Source organism: Berghia stephanieae, chromosome 2, assembly GCF_034508935.2.
Source record: "Berghia stephanieae isolate SIO BIC M18660-M18661 chromosome 2, UCSD_Bste_1.3, whole genome shotgun sequence".
Lineage (NCBI taxonomy): Eukaryota > Metazoa > Mollusca > Gastropoda > Nudibranchia > Aeolidiidae > Berghia > Berghia stephanieae.
Window position 1 is genome coordinate 119,890,302 of NC_088361.1, and position 22,500 is coordinate 119,912,801.

General features: G+C 37.4%; 1 protein-coding gene across 37 annotated transcripts in view; it reads right to left on the reverse strand.

The window, feature by feature from the left end:
• Positions 1 to 22,500, reverse strand: part of LOC144966434 (myoferlin-like) — a 182,584-nt gene that overhangs the window by 111,682 nt on the left and 48,402 nt on the right. For 35 of the 37 annotated variants that reach the window (XM_078902954.1, XM_078902949.1, XM_078902952.1 and 32 more), the window contains exon 6: positions 21,790 to 21,968. In XM_078902954.1, the coding sequence (XP_078759080.1) occupies positions 21,790 to 21,968 (179 nt within the window). Of the gene's footprint in view, positions 1 to 7,206; positions 7,488 to 12,989; positions 13,277 to 21,789; positions 21,969 to 22,500 lie in introns of those variants that run through there. The other 2 variants (XM_078902957.1, XM_078902956.1) reach the window with 1 other exon arrangement.

The window sequence follows — 22,500 nt, forward strand, 5'->3', positions numbered from 1 at the left end:
GAGCATTTTTGGATCATGCTGAGATCAAATTATTTATTTCTAAAGCTATATATAGTGGATTTTCCTCTTTTTTTTTCCCTTGGAAAATAAGAATTTTTGACATTTCAAGTAAGCAGCTCTGAACAAATTAAAGCGATAAAAATTTGACCAGTGAGCGGATCGGATGGATGGTAAAGATACCGAGTCTTAACATGTCTTGATAATGTGCGAGGCTTGTGTTTTTGGGTTGTAAAAAGTGACTGATGTGAGAGTGTTTCAAAAAAAAAAAATAAATAAATAAATAAAACAATAACAACAACAACAAAAAGGGCTACTTGTACTGTAATGAGTTGAAAATTGCATCGTATTATTGTCTCATGTCAAGGGGTAAAAAAAGCTTTGTGCGCCTAGAGCTATATTGAATGAGACAGGCGCTATACTATAAATAAATTGCATTATTGCCATTTGTGAACACAGAGAAAAAGATAGAGGGGAGATAAAGAGAGTATGTGTGTGTATGTATTTGTGAGTGTGTGTGTGTGGGGGACACACACACAGAGAGAGAGAGAGAGAGAGAGAGAGAGAGAGAGAGAGAAATAGACAATGAGAGAACGAATAAGAGAGAAAGAATGGGAGAGAAGGGGGGGGGGGGGAAGCAAATTTTGTTTCACCCCAAAAAAGCCCAAAAACCAATCCCATCAAATCGTTTCTCCCATTAATATCTAACTCTTATATTAATCCAGTTACAAAGACATGCACTTTCATTTAAAGCCCGAGAAGCATCACCGATACTCCCCTCCTCTCTTGGTGAAAACAATGGGATCTGATGGCCTGTAATTATTGTTAAAATCGAACCCCAGGGGTAAAGGGTTAAGAAATACAGGTAAGAGTGACGTAAGAGTGAAGAAAATCCGATATCAGATTACATAAAGCCTAAACATTATTCTGCCGCACTCTTTTTAAAAAACACACACAAAAACACACATATTTCAAATGGCCAGAAATATATTATCAATAATTATGTGCATCTATTCTTAATCTGACACTAATCATTCAATTATATATCGATTAAAATTGCTCTCGTCTTGTCAAAAATTCTCAAACCCGGGACTTCATTGAAATTTTCAGAGTTTTTGACAAGACGAAGGTCATTTTGATCGATCGATATTTGAAGTTCGAGTTTTCTGGTCAAGATTTTAAATATGTCTTGTTTCTCTCTTCTTCTTTTTTTCTTTTTCTTTTTCTTTTTCTTTCTTTCTTTTTTTTTCTTTTTCTTTTTCTTTCTTTATTATTTATTTTCTAGAGTATGGTCCTACAATAATTTGTAACCATTTATTTATTTTTGAGGAGGATTCTTCCAGTGGACGCCGTATCAAATTATTAGTATGAGGGAAACAATAACACTAAATGAAAACCTACATCAAAAATTATCATTAACAAGTAAATGAATGAACGAATGAATAAGAGAATCGTTCAAGTAAACAAAACAAAAATCGATATTTTCTAATTAATAATTCATGTGCCTGATGTTGATATATGCAAGACGTCATAAAGTATATATAGTATTTGCGAATTACTTTTATTTCCGCTTCGAACATCTAACGACATTAAATCACAATAATACAAAACACCCGTTTTATGTCAGTGGTGAGAAGATATATATATATGTGTGTGTGTGTGGTAATGAATATGTGCATTATATATATATATATATATATATATATATATATATATATATATATATATATATATATATATATATATAATGCACATATTCATTACCACATATGGGGTCCCCGTAGCTCAGTGGTAGAGCATTCGTCTTATAACCCAAGGGGCCGGGATCGATCCCGGGTACCGATGAGATTTTGTATCAGCCTCCTGTCCTGTAAACAGTGATTGGGTAACTTGAGTCTGTTAGATCTGACGGAAAGTACGTTACCATAGAATAACGTCATATCAGGTGGCAAGTAATTGGATTCAATAGTCCGATGTCACGTCGCCCAGCAACAGCGGCCATCGTGGTTCTAAACAAAGAAAATCGGTACTCTTTATTCTTCATGCTGGCTAGAACTTTTCTTATGCCTTGTGATCAGGATGTGTAAAAGTCAAAACATTTATAATGTTTTTTTTACCTCTGGATACGCTTTTATCCTCGTCAGAGAAATATTTCAGAAGGGCGTCCGCCATTGTTCCGATAGATTAGAGCCAGTTACTAAGTTACCATGCGTCATTACGAGGGAAGTGACGTTACGACTGTTGAAGCATATGCTACTGTCCGTTTAAAGCTACAGTAACCGGGATAACCACCAGCCCAAACGACCTCAAGGATCTCAAGATCTACATCATCATATCATCATGGTATTATTACAAATCATGTTATTAATTTTGTTTATATTATTATTGCTGCTCTCAAAAATTACTTTAAACGTAATCATGATCAAGATTACAATGATAGTCACCATTCACAAATCGTCGAACCTCGACATCACGGATAAGAGAGACTTTTCTTTTAAAAAGCAGATGTGCGGCTATGTGGTCTAGTGGTATGACACTCGCTTTCGGATCGGAAGGTCCTGGGTTCGAGCCTCGCGCTCGGCGCATAGTTGAGTCCTTGGAAAAGGCTCTATACTCACATTCTCTCATCGTACTCAGGTGTAAAATGAGCACCTGGCCGTTAACAGCGTTGTCCTTGTCCGAAAAATTGTAATATCGCCTAACAGGCGTCATGTCCCGTCCTACATGTTAAATGTTGCTGTTCACCAGGGACCTCTTGTAAAGCGCTTTGAGCACGTTTAGTGGATATTGCGCTTTATAAAAGCTCAATTATCTATTATTATAATTATTATTCCGCTCTCTTTTCAACAAACGAAATAACCCGACATGTTATAAGAGCGTGTTGTTGTAATGTATACTAAGAATATAAACATACATAGTAGGAAATCATCAATAATCGATGAACCAGGGGATAAGCCTGCGCGGTTGGAAAGGGAAAGGTTTCGTTGCTCAAATTAATACATTTTCTGCATGATTGCTCTTTAAAAACGAATGAAAAAGCCCACGCACATCACGGAGATTATAATTATATTATGCATCCAAGAAAACCGGTTAAACCATAATAATAATAATAATAATAATAATAATAATAATAATAATAATAATAATAATAATAGTAGTAGTAATAATAATAATAATAATAATAATAATAATAATAATAATAATAATAATAATAATAATAATAATAATAATAATAATAATAATAATAATAATAATAATAATAATAGTAATAATAGTAATAATAATATAAACATAATTAAATTATTGATTAATTAATTAAATTTAAAGAGCGCCAATCTCCACTGAACATGACATGTTCAGTGGCACTTAACAAGATATATATATATATATATATATATATATATATATATATATATATATATATATATATATATATATATATATATAATAGTTATTTTATATATCTGGTGACATGAGATAAAATAGTCGATTCAGATAGGACTCCATCTTTGTTGGTTTAAACAGGGAAATCAAATTATAATAAGGAAAAGAAAAAATGGAAAGAAATCTGAAATCCATCCCCTTTAAATGGTTAGACGTACATTCAAGTACAGTTAAGAATTTTTCTTTTTCTTTTTTCACTACGTTTTATTTAAGGGATTCTTTGGTAACGGTGGCCCAGGGTCATTTTAAAAAGTTTTTTAAAAAAGTCAAGCTACATTTGGGACGTCTCTAGCCCCGTCGTTATATTCTTCCGTAAGACCCTATTCACATTTTGCAACACTCATCTCATGGTTGAAAGAGAATGTGGCTCTATAAGCAATGAAGGATGATGTAAGACAGCTAGTACCCAAAAATAAAAGGGCCGAACTGGCGGAATGTACAATAAGAAAAGGAAATTTTGTTTCAAATTGCCTACACCAATCCGTCGAGACGAAAGCCAAAAAGGGGTTGAGAACTGATATAAAAAGAAATTCCATCCAAAAAAAAAAAACAAAAAAAAAAAAACGGCCAAAATAAAATCAGGGAGTTTTTGAGTCTTGCACACGTGTGTTTAAATTATAAAAACTCCCCGAGTGGCATTGTAAGTGAGCGAGCATTCGTTGGAATTCCAAACACACCCAGAGTCTGTTTTGTTTTGTTTTTAAGGGTTTTACGGCGCCTGCAACACATTGAGGTCATATCAGCACCAGTAAAAATGAAGAAAATGGGATAGTAAAAAGTTCTAGAATTACACTTAAAGTACCCAAGAAAAAGGGGAAATAAGTTCAAATAGGGAACAGATGTAGATTCCAAGAGCACATTATCAGTGTACTTGGTTTGGGATTACCTAAATGTCTCATCCTGACACAAGCACTGGTCCCCGCTAAGAGGAACACATTCAAATGTTTGTAAATCATATATATGTAAAACAAAAATAATACAGTGCATAACAGAGAGATGATTTACGAGACGAAAAATATCAACTCCCAAAACTCTTAAGTATACGTTTGACTGTTTCCCTCCCAGCAAGGGTCAGGACAAAACCAAGTAATCCCATTCAAATACAAAGACAGAAAGCATGTATGAAAACAAATGTAGGGGGATGTAAGACACAGTAAGTGCCTCTCTGTCCAATATGGGAACCACCCAGCTCCCGGTGTCTCACAGCGAGTGGATGGAATTCCGAGTATGTATTATTCGATAGAATTCCAAACACTCTGCAAGTGGGTACGTGCAATTTCAAACACTCTCGGAGTCTCAATGCAAGTGGGCATTCATTAGAATTCCTCCCAGACACTTAATATGAGTAGCCACTCGTTTGGAATTCCAAAAGCTCCCAGAGATGCACTGCCAGTGCACCTTCGAATGTCAAACGCCCCCCAGGTCGCGTTTGTAAATTCAGTGCTGCTATATTATATGGGTTTGAGATATGGCAAATGACTAACAGTAATCCTCCGAAACTACAAGCCTTTAATGACAAGAGATTCCAACGGATCTTTCGCATTAAATTGTTTTACAAAGTGCCCATGCTCTGCACAAGGATCTTTGCAAAATCACCATGCAGGCACTTCAATGGAAACCAATAGACCAGAGAAAACAGGGCACTCAGACAGACCTAGAGAAGAAGCCTAGAAGGCAGCAGCTTCTTATGGTTCACACTATTATGTTATGACGATCGACCCAACCAGCAAAGTCCGGTCCGCATTCGTGCACCGTCGCGAACCCGCCTGGTAGCATCGTCACAACACACCTTTCGACTAGATGCTCTGCCGTTTCGGGTTCTTGCCCACAGCGTGGACATATTGGACAGGAAGTTAGACCCCACCGATGTAACGCACTTGCCATTAGGCAGCTCCTCGACCGAAGCCGATTCGCAGCTACCCAGTGTCTCCTCTTACTGGTATCAAAGCCTGGCAACTTCTCACCAAGCTTAGAGGAGTGTAGGTCCCGCCCCCACGAGGGATTGAATTCGTCCAAACCGACTTCCATCTCGTATGTGCAGCTCTGTCCGTAGTCAGGGATTCTGCGTACAAGGGTTGCCGGGACTTATTTCGGCTCGAAACGGGGGCACCGTTCATTATGCGCATGAGAGGGGTATCCCGATTCCCTCTCTCTTTGATCTTACTCAGCCAGTTTCCCGTAATGGTCTCCCTCCGGACATCGGGGGGCTGGATCGCTGCCATTATCGGGCCCCATTCTCTAGGAGTTGTTGCTAGCGTTCCCGACACTATGTGCATCGAATTGCGAAGTTTTACATCCACCTTCTCAACGTTTCTGCTTCTACCCCACACTGGAGCGCAATACTCCGCGGTGGAATAGCATAGTGCCAGGGCGGATGTTCTCAGGAGCGCTTGGCTAGCGCCCCAAGTCGATCCCGCCAGCTTCCTCAGAAGACTGTTGCGTTTCTCTATCTTCCGGGCAACCCCTTCGAGATGAACCCGATAGGTAAGGCTGCGATCCAACGTCACCCCCGAAATCAAAGCCTCGAATCTGACATATGGGAGAACATAAAACCTGCCAAAGAGCAGAGAAGACAGAGGACTACTGTTGAGGCCCTGTGTTATAAAAAGAACAAAGAGAAATAAGTCGAGTACAAAGTCACGTTTAGAGTGGATATTTGTTTGGAACCCCCCCCCCTACCCCCACCCCCACCCCTCCCTCTCTCTCTCTCTCTCTCTCTCTCTCTCTCTCTCTCTCTCTCTCTCTCTCTCTATCTATCTATCTATCTATCTATCTATCTATCTATCTATCTATCTATCTCTCTCTTCTTTTTCTTCTTGTTTTTTTTTTTTTTTTTTTTGTTTTGTTTCTTTTTGGGTTTTTTTTTTTTTTTTTTTTTTTTTTGCTATCGTAGAACCATAGGCTGGCACCATTCCATACCACCCAGGAGTCGCGTTCATCTTCAAGATTGAAGCTTTTGATGGGATTGGATTGGAAAGGTAAAACTGCAAAAATGAAATCATGATAATTTAACCCTTGTAAGATAAGAAAGATTAAGTAAAATAGTCGCACTTTACTATGGCAGTGTGATTATTCGACGGCGTTTAGTCTATATATTAGTAAATATCACTGAAATTATTGCGTTAGTCTTCCTCTAGATATGTTGTTTTCACGGGGGAAAAAAGTCCGGGTAGCGATTTACAAATCTATAAGAGTAGTTAATGCCATCGGTGGCCGAGCCGTACGATTTAAATTCTAGTCTTACTACAAACTAAAATTCAGTGAGCTGATATGTGACCGGAAGGGTGACAAAGATAGCAAAACTCTAAACCAGGTTTTGGTTCTTGTGGTCAAGAACTTTAAACACATGACAACACATGGCCCAGGTGTGAACGTGTTGAAAAAAAGTGCTTATAAAAAAATTAATAACTACTAGAAATCTTGTACTGTGCGAAATTGTGATGTGGTTTCATACTGACGAAAGAGTGAAGATGGAGAGGCTTCGGATAGGAACAAAACAGACAATGGACGTTATTGTTGTGCTGACGAAGGGTGTGTACCCGAAACGTTCATTGTCTGTATTGTTCCTCATCCGAAGCCTCTCCAATATCACTCTTTTGTTAGTATTTTCACGATCCCAGGCTTCAGGCAGCCCCCACCGCTCTCTACTGATGTGGTTTCATTTAACCTACTGGTGGGAATAAATGAAGCATTTCAATGAGCATGCTGAAAGCGTGGATAGGTTAACATAGACGTGCATATAAATATCAATACCATCACACCCACCTGAAAATCAATGGCTTTTCCTTGATCGAATCTGTCCAGGCCCGATTTCTCGGGATTCTTTATTCCTATACTCCGACCTGGGGCCGAATCGTCATTATCCTTTCCACCGAAAAGTCCCTTTTTCTTATCCTTCTTCTTTCCATCTCCCTCTTCTCCCACTGTGTTATCCACCTCGTCGAAATCTCCTTCTTTGGGGCGCTCACTCTCGTCCGCCACAGGAGCGTCCTGGTTTTTCTTCCCGTTCTTCTTGAACATCTTCAGCATGTCTGAGAGAGTTTACTCTAGGGAAAATTCATGACGACAATGGCTTGAGTTGCCCCCCATGGTAACAAGGGGCCCTCAAACACATCACAATGATAATATAAACCCAACCGAAATAGACTACACACGCTCACACACAAGAAGGAATTTTAAACTGAACACTTCGACACACCAGGAAAATAAAATAGTCCATATACTTCTTTCACAAAATAACAATGCGAACAAAAGCGCTTGAATCCTGGTGATTTACTTTATCCACAAGGCATAACAATCAAAATATAAGCCGCTTTCCACCAAATTGATAAACACATACATCTAAATTATACGGGTAAGCAGGTGCCTCATTATTCAGCTCTATTCGAAGCGTTCCATGGATGGATGTTAATTATTATTCTAACACTATTACCAACAGATTTAAAGGGAGGTCACGCTTGTAATAATAATATACACATCTGTATTTATTTAGAACTGGTACGTACACTGTCGCAGTGAATGAACAGTAAGAAGAATGAGTTGAGCTACTACTCACCACCATCACCAGGCAGGAAACCACCAGTTATGGCAGCCTGTTGCCTTTGGTAGGCAACAGATTGGACATACCGGAGGTGTTTGGTGGGTTTTCTATTTACCTTTACTCGAATGCTTATACTGATGGCTTGTGGTGATATTCTTATTATTATTATTGTATTATAATTATTAATAATGCACCTAGGTGTTTCAAGTCAGAGGTTCGTTTTATTGACTTTCAATTCAACCTTTTTTGAAAAATCGGTGAAAGTAATAAAAACCACCGACCCGACATATTAAGCGTTAAATCCCTTCAATGGTAAAAGTAATAGTGAATTCCATGCCCAAGTACAATTATTTTACCCCATCGTGTATGTGGTCATTGTAACTAGTACGACTTTTTACCCCTTACAATTATAACTTCAAACCTTACCCTTTTCGCAAAGGAGGCTTATCTGTGCCAAAATGTTGTTTTCCTAACATTCGCAACAAATATACTCAAATACTAATTTAAATTGAAAATCTAAAGGGGGGTTCGTTTTCATCATGAGGGTGGGGTGCAAAACAATCGTATCTTAAAAACGCAACTTTTTTATTTGTGCTTGACTCAATGTCCATATCGCAATCTCACCTGTGAAGGCTATTAATAATGTAAAACAATTTGCATGCATAATTATTTTCCATTAAAAAAAAAAAAGAAACGCATACACGCAATCACACACACACACACACACACACACAAACACACACACACACACACAGCCACAATCATAAAGATTTTTAGGACCCCCCCAAAAAAAAAAAAAAAAAAAACCACCAGGGGAAAAACGGAATACCAAGACTCGGAGGGTAAATTTGAATTGGCACCATCTTGCTCCTTTTGACACGAGGAGGGCTGTCTACGCAGGTCAGTGATCTTTCTGGCCTTTGCCCTGCTGTCGTCGGTGGTCTGTCACCCACAAATTCCAGACATATAAATAAATGTCTAAGAATGATTTTTTACATCAAGTGGAAGGATAAAATCAGAAATGTAGATTTGCGGGAAGCTGCAGATTTTCGAGAAGCTGCCAGTCAACAACTTATAAGCATACAAATCATAAAAAGGAAGTAAGGATGCTAAGGCCATATACTTGGAAACCCTACCTAACTCCAACGTCACAAAACGGCTTGTTTTTTTTTTTTGGGGGGGGGGGGGGGTTTGGTGGAATTTTAGGATGAATTAGGGTCACGTTCTTACACAGCACTAAGATGGTCCCCATCGGGATAGAGAAAGAGAGGGAGACCACTGGGTACCTCTGGAGGAGGACAGTCGAAGAGGAGATGAAAGAAGCTGGAAAGGCATGGAATGAGCTGAGCTGGCTGGCCCAGGACAGAGATGTCCGGCGGAACTTTGTTGACGTCTTATGTTCCACCAAGGAATCAAGAGGATAAGTTGATAAGTAAGTAAGGAGGAAGAAGACTAGGGAGGCCAAGAAATACGGGTCGTTGGCGACAAGCACGTCGGAGATATTATCTCATGACTCAATAGTCGGAAAACGGTGCCAATATGCTCAATGTCCCTGGTTAAATGACAAAAATGCCATAAAATCTTTCGCAAAATGACTGGTTGTGTTTATACTCTTAATTTCCTATTCATGAACCTTTTATTTATAAGGATAATAGAAACGTCACTAGTCACCAAAGCACCATCCTGTCTACCTATTAAGCTTTAATAACGTGCATTTTAAAAAACCAAATGTGTACTGTTTTGCTTTATTTTCCAATCACGTAAATAAGAGAATAGATTTAAATATTTTGAGTTATCTGTTGTTTATTTATAAACAACGATAAAGAGAGATGTGATTTATGTTTTTTTCAAAAATGATTCCTTTAATACCCCCACAGTTGTCTACCATGCGCTATGCGCAATAATGGTGACACAGCAAGTGTCCTTTAAACTTTACCATAACACGTGTAATATTTTTACAATGACAGAAAAAAAAACCGATTACATTCCCACTCACAAGTTCTATCTGTCATTTTTCAAGCTGGGCACAACTTGTTTGGCCATCTTCAATTGCTATAATATTTGATTTCAAAGTGTACTCATTACTTGTTTTTAGTGGAATGGTCATCATAAACTTCCATCCTGAAGGGTGAATACAAACATAATATGTCAATTGAATACCAAACAGAGTAAACCACAGTCAACATGAATATCACTTTAAGACGGTATTTTCTTTTCTTATATTTACAAGGTCATGTAAAAGCTTCAAGTTTTCTCTTCTAATGCGAAAAGTAATAAATGATGAATCACGCAAGAATGGCTAATAAGTTGGCAAATAACGAATGGGTGTGAGAGTAACGGTATCACGTGAAATATTGACAATAAGTTGGCAAATAACGAATGGGTGTGAGGGTAAAGGTAACACGTGAAATGTTGACAATAAGTTGGCAAATAACGAATGGGTGTGAGGGTAACGGTATCACGTGAAATATTGACAATAAGTTGGCAAATAACGAATGGGTGTGAGGGTAAAGGTAACACATGAAATGTTGACAACCTTGTTCTACCAGGGAGATCTATTCTTGAGATCTTGGTGTGCAAATTATGATATCAATTATTTTTTTTTAATCCATCAACCTCAAAATGGCATTTCAAAACAACATGGAGATTTGAAATCTTCACGGAACTTCACTAGTTTGCGAAGAAAAAGAAACGTTCCTATTCTTGTCCGAGCATTTGTGAACGACGTACCTTTCCAGGTCAAAGAAAGATCCATTCTTTTCAAATCATCCAATGAGAAGAAAAGAATTCCTCAGTGCAGCATCTGCTGTCTCCCGTTTTGCTTGGGAGTTTAAAACAACTAACTCGATCGGGAATGCAAAGAAACAGAACTTCTAATGCATTGATAACTTCATTGTCTTTTAGAAGCATTGGAGTTAACTAAGCATACTCAACATTGAGAGACAAATAAAATGCCAATTTACCAGCAATGGTCCTCTTTTTCTTCGGCAAACAGACTTTTACATATACCGTTCCAAAGTTGAGTTGCAGTTCAAGACCCAATTCTTGGGCTCCATCTTTTATAGGAAACTAAATGTCCTGACATTTACAAAATATTTCAGCCCACGATGCACAGTAGCACTCAATCAGTTGTCGGTCATAGAAAGTTAGAAAGGGTCCAGAATTGAGTCCCTGGCCCTGTCGTTTGATCAGCTGACGATTTTAATTAATTTGCAGAGATATGAATTCATGCAGACAGTACAAATTAGAATCTTCATATAAAAACTATGCATATGATCTTAAGTTTTAATACTAAATTTTTGAACATATATAGACTATAATTTTGAAAACATCTACTCTCTACAGGCTGAGATGAACATCGAGCAGCGAGAAACGAATGTTTATGTGACCTAATAGTGTCAAAATGGTATTTTACAGCCTAAAAGCAATTTTATGTTTAACAGTTAGACACATATTTGGCAAAGATACCACCGTAATTCTCACGTACAACACATAAATTTGAACAGAATAATAACAATTGGTTGAAAGACAAGTCAGGTTACAATAGTTTTATTTCCACAAATTTGTCACAACTAAATTAAGATATTTCTTCAAATTTGAATTATTATTATTATTATTATTATTATTATTATTATTATTATTATTATTATTATTATTATTATTATTATTATTATTATTATTATTATTATTATTATTTTGCTTTTAACGTGATTGGGCTGTCTATTTGGCCCAATGTGCGCGGTATTTCAACGCACAACGGCGTATCTCTCAGTCTTGCACCCTGCCCTCGATCAATTTCTCTGAGTTGAATAATGAAACAAATAAAAAGCTGACGATCTAGCATCACAATTATAGCACTTAAGGGTTTTTAAGGTGTAGGATACGTATCAACTTGGTCCACACTTTTCTGAACCTTTGATAAACTATTTATCCTGCAATTATATTGGTGCTAGATCGTCATTTTTTGGTTTATTTTTAATTATTCAACTGAGAGAAAGTAATGGAAACAAATTCCTTCTTACGTTCATTTTTTTTTTTCAAAACAACCAAATATTGGAGTGGGTACTGTTGTGACGAATGTTACGCAGATGACATTTTGGCACGGCCTCAATCAAACTAAGCTATAATAGCGATGCGCCTTGCTGTTTATGCTCTGTTGGTGACATTGGCAATACGTGGTGTCAGGTAAGGGTTAAAATGAACCCCTGCTTATAAAATGTTAATCAATGTGTAGTGCGAAAGTTAACACCATTCTCAAAACCTGACCGATATCTACCAATGGAAAATGAATTTTTCAAAATAAATAAAATGCAGACTTATCCCTGACTCGAAGACTCGATCCTATATCTTTGGGTCACCGAGCAAGCGCTACAACTATCATCTTAATCTCGAGTATACGTTACAGTTCAGCGCCATGTCCAACTCGAGCAGAGATAGAGTGGGATATAGATATATAGATAGGTAGATAGATAGATAGATAGATAGATAGATAGATAGATAGATAGATAGATAGATAGATAGATAGATAAATAGATAGATAGATAGATAGATAGATAGATGGATATATAGATAGATAGATTAATGAATGGACGGACGGATTGATGGATTGATGGATGGATGGATGGATGAAAGGAACATCAAATACCTTAATTATTATTTAATAGTATGGCACATGATTTCATATCATACAATTGCTCGATAAACATAATATGATTAAAGAGTAATAAATTAATGAATAAATAAAAAAATATTAACTGATAATTAATAAATATTAAAATAAATAAATAAATAATAAAATAAATAAATAAATAAATAAATAAATAAATAAATAAATAAAACCATGTGAATATGTACAAATAATTAAATAAACGCATAAATATTGGCATCCAACTGCCGACACAGCACAATTTACTTAATGAGCACCCACACATAATGATGATATTATAATAGACCAATCAAATGTTATTATTTTAACTTGGAATACATAAATATATGGTGTCTTACTTACCGCGTTATTGATTAAACGCGAACAGTTATACAAACTTGTTATTGTTATTATTATTGTTAAGTGGGAAGGGGGTAATTTTGGTTGGTTATTATGATGAGCGATTAAGTCTTTTCTTTTTTCTTTTTCACTATTTTATTCATTTCACTTCCATGGCACCACCAGACAAAGAGAAACAATTGCTTGTGATATTTGGATACAGCCCAATCCCGAGGTTTGAGAGAAGAAAATTGCTATAATGGTCATGTTATACGAATATGCAATGCTAATTATTCACTGATAAAAATGCCTTGATCATGAAAAATTATATAATTCAGCATTGAAATTTACGACCATATTTAGCGAAACGAAATTACTGCGATTCCCATTACATAAATGGAGGGAAAAGCACGATGGGAGTTAAGAACAATATTTGCCTTTTTTCTTGTTTTATGTTGTTTGTTTTGTTTTAATGTTCTTTTCTCCCTTTTAAAAAAAAAAGTATTTTTCACCACGAGTTGTTTCCCTTTTCACATTGAAGCACTCCTCGGGTACTTGGAAAACACAAAATGCATTCCTTAATCGAATACGATCAATTTTGAAAAGCTATTTAGACCAAAAAAAAAAAAAAAAAAGGAACAATTCCGAAAGATTTGAAAGTTTCTAGAACAATGCCGAAAACTGTAAATGACGAAAATCCAAGGATATCGCTATGACTTATAGATATCTATGTCACACGAAAAAAAAGAGAGAGACCGGAGAGTCCGACGATTCAAGTCAGTGTGTGGACAAATTATTATACATATAACGAAATGCAAATGGCAATTGATTCCGGGTCGGTGGTGGTATTTATTGGAGCCGTTGGTAAAGGATGGTGAATGAAAGCCGGCAGCACATCGGATTAAATAAGCATTGCGTGGTCCTATCTAGGATGAAAGGCAGTGTGCCAGCTGATGGTAATTGGAGATATCGTTTGAGCTGAGCGCGGGGCTCGAGTTGACTCTTAACGACATGGCACGAATAGTAGTAGTAGTAGTAGTAGTAGTAGTAGTAGTAGTAGTAGTAGTAGTAGTAGTAGTAGTAGTAGTAGTAGTAGTAGTAGTAGTGGTAGTAGTAGTAGTAGTAGTAGTAGTAGTAGTAGTAGTAGTAGTAGTAGTAGTAGTAGTAGCAGTAGCAGCAGAAGTTGTTGATGTAGCAGTAACCCTTCAGAGTCATAGGGCCCATGGAGCCGGAATTTATCCCGGTTTCTATAGAATTAAACATACAATAGCAGTTACTTGTTACCCTTTACATTGGGCGCTAGGCTATCACAAAGTGCTTTCCGTCAGAGCTAAAAGACCTAACAACCAAATCACACTACATGATAGGTGGACAGGAGTGGTGGAGTCAGAAAAAAAATATATATTCACAAACCCAGTGCATTTGTGTGTGAAGCAAGTGCTCTACTAACTGAGCTATCAGGGGCCTCTCGAATAGAATATCTTGGCATTTTTACCAAGAGAGTAGAAACAACATTTCCTAGCAGCCCCTGTCGCATCCCACTTGTAAGCAGATAGTTAGTTGGGGACATTATGATTATAAAGAAATAAAAGTCTAGTCGTTTAAGGATTAAAAACAATAACGGTAACAGACGTAGCCACTCCTTTCGCCATCCCTAGTATACAGTTCAATGATAAGACAAAAATTATTGGATACATAAGAAATTAATTGACATAATGTTCCGTCCTTTAGATCCATTAGGCCTATGGAGCCGGAGTATATATCGGTATCTATAGCGTGAAACGGACAATAGCAATTGCTTGCTACCCTTTTTTGATAAGACGTTAGTCAATCGCAAAGTACTTTCCGCCATATCTAACAGACTAAGCTACCCAGTTTCTGATGGATGGACCGGGTGGGGGGGGGGGGAGTGGGGTCAGAAAAACATCTGGACTTCGCCCTTGACTTTCAAACCTGGGACACTCAGAAGTCCCAGGTTTGTGAGTGTTTACCAAAATGAGGGTCAATTTAATAGATCGATATTTGAAGGACGAGTTTTTCGGCCAAATTTTTAAATACACGAGTTCTTCCGGCACACGGCAGTTTACTGGTTAACCACCGATGATTAAATAAACAAATGGGTGTAGGTTGTGATATTATGCAGTACAGCCAATACCTGTTTAGATTTACCACTGAGGGCATAAAGAATCATTGATGAATTTACTACCAACCGCAGTGCTTGCTCGTAAAATACAGCTGTCGTGTACTGAGATTTATGTATTTGAAAAAGAATAAAAGATAATGCCCCCCCCCCCCCTCCTCCTCCCATTATCAACACAATTCGATTTGGTATGGGTAGGACATGGGTCGTATCAGGGTAAATTATGTTGGGATGGTGAAATTAAAATTGGATTAGTGGGCACTATCGTATTATACAGTAGTGTGTAAATTTGTTGGGCATTGCGAAGAAAGAAAAAAAAAAGAAGAAAAAAAAAAAACAATATAAAACAAACAACAACAAAAAATGCCTATTTTCGTTTTTGTTAGGAAACTTTCACTTCGTATATCTATTGATTAAGGATTTAAAATGACCCAAAATTCATCATAAACTGGTTAGCATGGCGGAGATATTAGTTCTGTCTTGTTTTCAGTCTCAAACTTGAGCCTTTAAAGAAGTTCAACAAAAGTTATAAACAAAAATGAACATAACAGCTTTACAACAACAACAACAACAACAACAAAAAAAAACAAGTACGGAAGGCTTCGGGCTCAAAACACTTCTTCAGCCAAGAACAAAATAAAAATAATAAAAACATAAATGCATTACTTTAAATACCAAATATTATTTTTGTTGTTGGTTGGACAAGAGTTTTGAATCATTCCGTGTTTGGTATTTCTTTCTTTTTTTTTTTTTTTAAGCTGTTCTATATTCATTTTTGTTCATCATCATATCTTGTCGCGCCAGTGAGTCAGCCAGTCCCGGGCAGTCTGGTTGCATTCCCTCAGGTCAGCATTGGTGCAGTGAGGTCCCAGCGAGCATTCGGACAGGATGTGGTCCATGGTCTGTCTGGGGTGACCGCATGGGCATTCAGTGCCCGGTGAGATTTTCCATTTAAAGAGGTTGGTGGCGGTGTTTCCCACCTTTGCTCTAGCTCTGTTCAGCGCCACCCATTCTTTTCTCTTGAGGTCTGTGCCTGCTGGGAGCTTTTCTGTTGGGGGCTGGAGGGCATCGTTTGCTGTCTTGTCCCATTCTACCCATTTGTCCAGGCGGAAGAATGCTGAGTGGTCTGGGTGAAGGCTCTCTACTGTGAGGAAGCTTTTTCTTGATTTGAGCCTGCTTTTGGGGCAATTGTGGTCATGAAGGGGGTGTCTCTGGTCCATTTCCTGTTTTTGTTTATCACTTTTTACTGTCCACAGCGTCTAGTAACTTAGTATCACTCCAACAAAAGTTGAAGACTTTTTTGACAAGTTGTGGGTAGGTCCTCGAATCGATCGATTTTTTCTGAAGTGTTATCATTTTTTTCCGGTCAAACTGTAAAAATGTGATCCACCGAGTCAATACAGTACGATGCTGGAGTCAATAGAATGCTGAAAATTGAATCTGTAATCTAGAAAAAGGCAACATAGGGTAGAGATCTAAACTCTATATGATAAATAGGTTCTTTAACTACGTCACACCAGAAAAAAAAGAATGAAAATAAGAAAGAAAAAAATAATTTCTGGCCTTTCTGACTTTGAATTTATTTTATGACCTATGCCACCCACCATCTCAAAAAGGCATTATATCGGGATGAACTAGGTTGTGGGAAATTAAATAAATCATAGCAGCAAATATGAAACGTGGTAAAATCTATTCGTATGACGGTGAACGAATAAAATTTCATACATTGCAAAAAGAACAACAACTGAAAGTTTATAATTCCTATCATTTCAATTCTACATTTACTTTCAGGGTCCCATTTCATCCCAACACAAAGATTGGAGAAACATACATTTGTGAAGGTGGAGGGGGGAAGCAGGATACCGCGCATGTTTTGCACGACTCTACAAAGTACAATGAGCAAAGGGCGACCATTAAAATTTGGCCTGAGAAGACAACACTAAAGTTGAAGCTCTATGAGTTTCAGCACGAGCTGTGGAAGACCACGTACAGCATTCCTGCATCTTGTTGACCTTCAGCCATAAGGACATCAAGAGGGGAAAGAAGAAAAAGAATTCCGACATTTTCAGGCGATGGGTCCCAAACCCATGTGCGTTTTGTAAATGTAAGGCAAAAGAAAGTCATAATATAAGTGACTGCTGTTAGAAGAGGTACGCGAAAGAGAGAGGCCATCAATAGGATCTTCACCCTGTGAATGCTACGAGATTACGAAGTTATGCCCAATAATAATCATAAAGCTCGTTATCACTTACACAAAGATGCTTGAAATTTCAAAATAATAATTGGGACAAGGGATATGGTATGGCTCGTTGGAGCGAAGTCCCGGGTTTTGGGATGTTTTTGCATAGACCAGGGTACTGTAAATCGATCGATATTTGAAGGGCGAGTTTTCTGGCCAAATCTTTTTGAAGGGCGGGTTTTCTGGCCAACTCTTTTTGAAGGGCGAGTTTTCTGGCCAACTCTTTTTGAAGGGCGAGTTTTCTGGCCAACTCTTTTTGAAGGGCGAGTTTTCTTGAAGGGCGAGTTTTCTGGCCAAATCTTTTTGAAGGGCGAGTTTTCTGGCCAACTCTTTTTGAAGGGCGAGTTTTCTGGCCAAATCTTTTTGAAGGGCGAGATTTCTGGCCAAATCTTTAAATACAAGTTTTTTCCAGAGTACAGCAGTTAACTGGTTAATTACACAATTTCTCCTAATCCCTGGATTACCGGATTACCGGAGTCATTTTTATTGATAATTCATAAACGCCGATAATAAATTATTGAACAGAGCCTGCTACGTAGTGAAAAATAGACTGCCTCTCCCTTGGCTACACACTAGACTACATCCAACCAGATCAAACATAACTGATACGTTATTTAATGAAAAACGCTGTTTTGTAGGTCGGTATACATTAGCATGATATTACGTACCAAATGCCTAGCACAACAAACAACATAGCCGGCTGTAGGAACATGGTAATTGGTGTGTTCCAGTGCATTTGAGCGTGAGTATAATATGTTGTGTTGACATCTCGGGTGAAAAACACAATTGTTACCAATCATTACAAAACGGTAACATGGCGGGACGAACGTGAGGCTTAAAATTGAAATGTTACAGACAGTATAAACTGTTATATTTTTTATATCATAAATGTCGACATGAAATATAGATTTTCTTCTTTTTTTTTTTTTCTTCGCATTTATATCGCACAATGTCCACTTAACGTGCTCACAGCAACACTTAACATTACGGCTCTAGGGCGATATTACATTTTTTGCTGACAGAGTCAACGCTGTTTGTTAACTACCAGATACTCATTTTACACACGAGTACGTTGAGAGAATGTGAGTAAAGAGCCTTTCCAATGTACTACTCGACTCTGCGCAACTAACAGCGGGACTCGAACTCTGAACTCTCCCGGTCCAAAGGTGATTATCACACCACTGGACCACATAGCCAGTTTGAATTTGAACTTAACCCTCTCCTTACCAACTAAAGGAAAATCGTCACATTCGATAAGATACAACCAACATTTTTCTTATTCAAATTTCTAGTGTAAATAATAAAATGAACAGTGTGTTGGCATGGAGAGCATGTTTTGTTAAAGAAATTATGTCTCTATGGCAAGAATTTTACTTATTGTGTTTGAGTGATAAAAAAAAAAAAATTGTGTTAGTTGGGTGTGAAATTTTTGGGAAAATCCTGAAAATGGCTGGTAAGGAGAGAGTTAAACTCTTTTGATGTAAACCATACGGTCTAAGACTATAAGCAAATTTAATGAGAGAAAATGTTTTTCCGCTGTTAGAAAAATGAAAATTAAACCAAATATAGGTATTTATAAAGAGAACAGATTAAGCCCATAAGCGTATTTATTCTTCTTCCTTAACTCTACTAGACCATTGAAGTTGTAATGTGCATGTGGTGGTATTGGATACGGTTTGATACGGGACGTGTTTATCTGATTGTCCTAGGGTTACTGAGGGTGGTGATATTTCCATAATGTGTGTGTGTGTGTGTGTGCGCGTGTGTGTGTGTGTGTGTGGGTGGGTGGATGTGTGTGTGTGTTGCAGGTGACAATAGAGTTGACGTGACATCATGCCAGGATGTGAGACGGGTGGTCAGTGGCGAGTGTTGGCAAACGGTCAACTTTGGACACCGAGGCAAAAAAAAAATATTGTTTTTTAATGCCTTGACATTTAATCATATAACTGTCTTACTATGGAAAAACTTGAGTTTAAAAATTTGACCATAAAACTGGTCCTTCAAATATCGGTCGATTTAAATGACCCTCGTCTTTACAAAAACTCTCAAACCTGGGACTTCGCGAGATCCCATGTTTGAGAGCGTTTGACAATATGTGAGTCATTTAAATAGATCGATATTTTTGAAGAGCGAGTTTTCTGGCCAAATTTTTAAATACAAGTTTGTTTGGGGTTTTTTCCCCGAGTAGGACAACAGAGTTAACTGGTTAAAGTCATCGCCATCGTTAAGTTATAAGCCTGACACTGAAACCCAAAAAGACTGGCATTTTGACGTCATTATTTGGTTATTGCACCGCCTAGTGAGTTGTCGTTAGTAGTGCTCGTGGAAACAAGTGGTCCCATTGGTTGAACTATTGAATACAACTCAAGATTTGTTTTCTTTTGTGGCCAAAGACTGGCATTTTGACGTCATTTTTGATCAGTGTCAGGCTATAGGTTAACGATGGCTACGTTAAAGTCCACGCGGTGCCAATGTACTGATTTATGATGTCGAATAACAACCACCTGTTGTTTTTAACTGCACCAGACCAGAGCAGAGACCTCTTATTACGCATTACAAATTCGGAATGCGCTAATACTCTTCAACAGTCGTAACGTGACTTCCTTCCTAATGACGCATGGTAACTTAGTAACACTGGCTCTAAACTATCGGAACAATGGCGGACGCCGTATGAAATATTTCTCCGGCGAGCATAAAAGCGTACCCAGAGGGAAAATAATCACATACATTTGATCATGTTTTGACTTTTACACATTCTGATCACAAGGCATATGAAAAGTTCTAGCCAGCATGAAAAATAAAAAGTAATGATTTTCTTAGTTTAGAACCAAGATGGCCGCCATTGCCGGGTGGAGTGACATCAGACTACTGAATCCAATTGAGTTTGACAATAAATGTAAGATGAATGCGTGCATCCGGAATGAATCAAATGACTACAAGTATAAGTTCAGGTTGTTTAGATAGATCAGTTCTTTTTTTTTTTCTTTCTTTTTTTTTTTCCCTTTTTTAAAATTTGTTTCTTTCTCCGATTTAAAAAGAAAATTATTATATTTCATTTTATTTTATTTGTTAAATTCATCTATCTTTCTTTCTTTTTTTTTTTTTGGGGGGGGGGGGAGGCAATTGTTGATGTTGTTTTTGCTGTCTGGTTTTGCTTTTTTGCTTGTTCGTTGTTGTTTTTCTTTGTTTTTTGTTGTTGTTGTTTTTTTTTTTTTTTTTTTGGGGGGGGGGGGGGGGGAGGGAATGGACAACACCTGGGAGCTGCGTAAACTTATGGAGGACAGGACAGAATGGCGAAGATTTATGGCTCGTGTTGGGTGCCCCAAGGCTCTGTTGGGCGCCCCTAGGGGCGGCCTGAGTAAAGTATGTAAATAATTGGATTCAATAGTATGATGTCACGTCGCCCAGCAACGGCGAGCAGCGTGGTTCTAAACAAAGAAAATCGGTACTTTTTATTCTTCATGCTGGCTAGAACTTTTCATATGTCATGTGATCAGAATGTGTAAAAGTCAAAACATGATCATATTTAAAATGTTTTTCTCCTATAGATACAGTTTTATGCTCGTCGGAGAAATAATATTATTTCATAAGGGCGTCCGCCATTGTTCCGATAGTTTAGAGCCAGTTACTAAGTTACTATAGGTCATTACGAGGGAAGTGACGTCATGACTGTTGAAGCCTATTTCGGTTGAAACACCAGGGTCAGCGATGGCGATAAGAGCTTTAATTGCAATACCATTGGATTTACATAATTCGGTTACCAATTAGATATTATCAGCTCCATTATGCTAAAACTGTCAGAGCACATTATAAGTAATTAGAACGTTGGTGTTCATTACTTCGGTTTTGTTGCCATTACACTCATATTAATTATTGTGTAGACATATTGGGAATGTCAATGTTAGTTCAAGGCTGAATAACTAGGCTGTTTGTCTTTTCGAAAGTATGTCCTGGTTTAACTTTTAGATTTTTTTGTTTGTTTGTTTGTTTGGAGTACTTGGTAATCTTTTTTTTTTTTAAATATATGTTTGTGTACTGTAAAGGGCCGAGTGTGAGTTGTAATATCTTATTAGCATCGTCAACAAGAAAAAAATATATATAAAGACAACAACTGCAATAACAACGACAACAACTGCAATAACAACGACAGTAACAACAACAATAACAATAATAAAAACAACAAGAATAACATCATCAACAACAATTTAAAAAAAAACAAACTAAACAACAATAGTCACAAGGACAATTTCAACACTACCGCCACCAACACTACAACCGCCACCGTCACCATCACCAACAACAGAAATAACCATTACAAAAACAACAACAATAACAATATCAAGAATAACAATAACAACAGCAATAACAACAATAAGAACGATTGCAACAACAATAACAACAATTACAACAACAACAACAACAAAAATGACATATAAATTCCTCACCTGCTGATCCACTGGCCGTGTTGACAGCTGTGGGCGAGACTTCCTCCCCCTCTTCCTCTTCTTCTTGGCCTTTCTTTTACTCTTGCCGGCCAACCCCCCGCCGTCCGTTTCATCTCCACCATCCACCTCATCCTCGTCCTCATCCTCGTCACCGCCGTCAGCAAAGTCAACAACCAGACCTGATCAGAAAAAAAAATTAATAATAAAAAGTTTGAATTCTTCGCTCGAAAAGAATAAGCAATAAGCAATACGACAGCTTCAAGTAAGAACCCCCCCCCCCCCAAAAAAAAAATAAAAATAAAAAAATAAATAAATAAAAAAAGAACGTTTCGAGATCAGAACTCTTTATTAGCCAATAACAAAAACAGTTTATAGAGAAATACATGACGCTAAATCCAGAGAGACAGGAGAAAATTTCTAGGCACGCCCAGTTGGAAAGAAAAGATGGCGCCATTGTCTGTTGTTGTTGTTTTTTTTGTTTTTTGTTTTTTTGTGTTTTTTTTCCAACTTAAAAAAAATAATACTTATTTTAAAAGACGCTGCTGGATCAAAAATACATATAAAACAGCCAAGGTGCGAAATCTCTACAATACAAGCAATTTAATGCCAAATAAAGTGAAAACTGCTTAAACTGAAGAATAAAAAATTAATACATATATAAAATAATTAAAAATATTTTAAAAAACAGAATAAAGACTTTTGTTGTTTTTG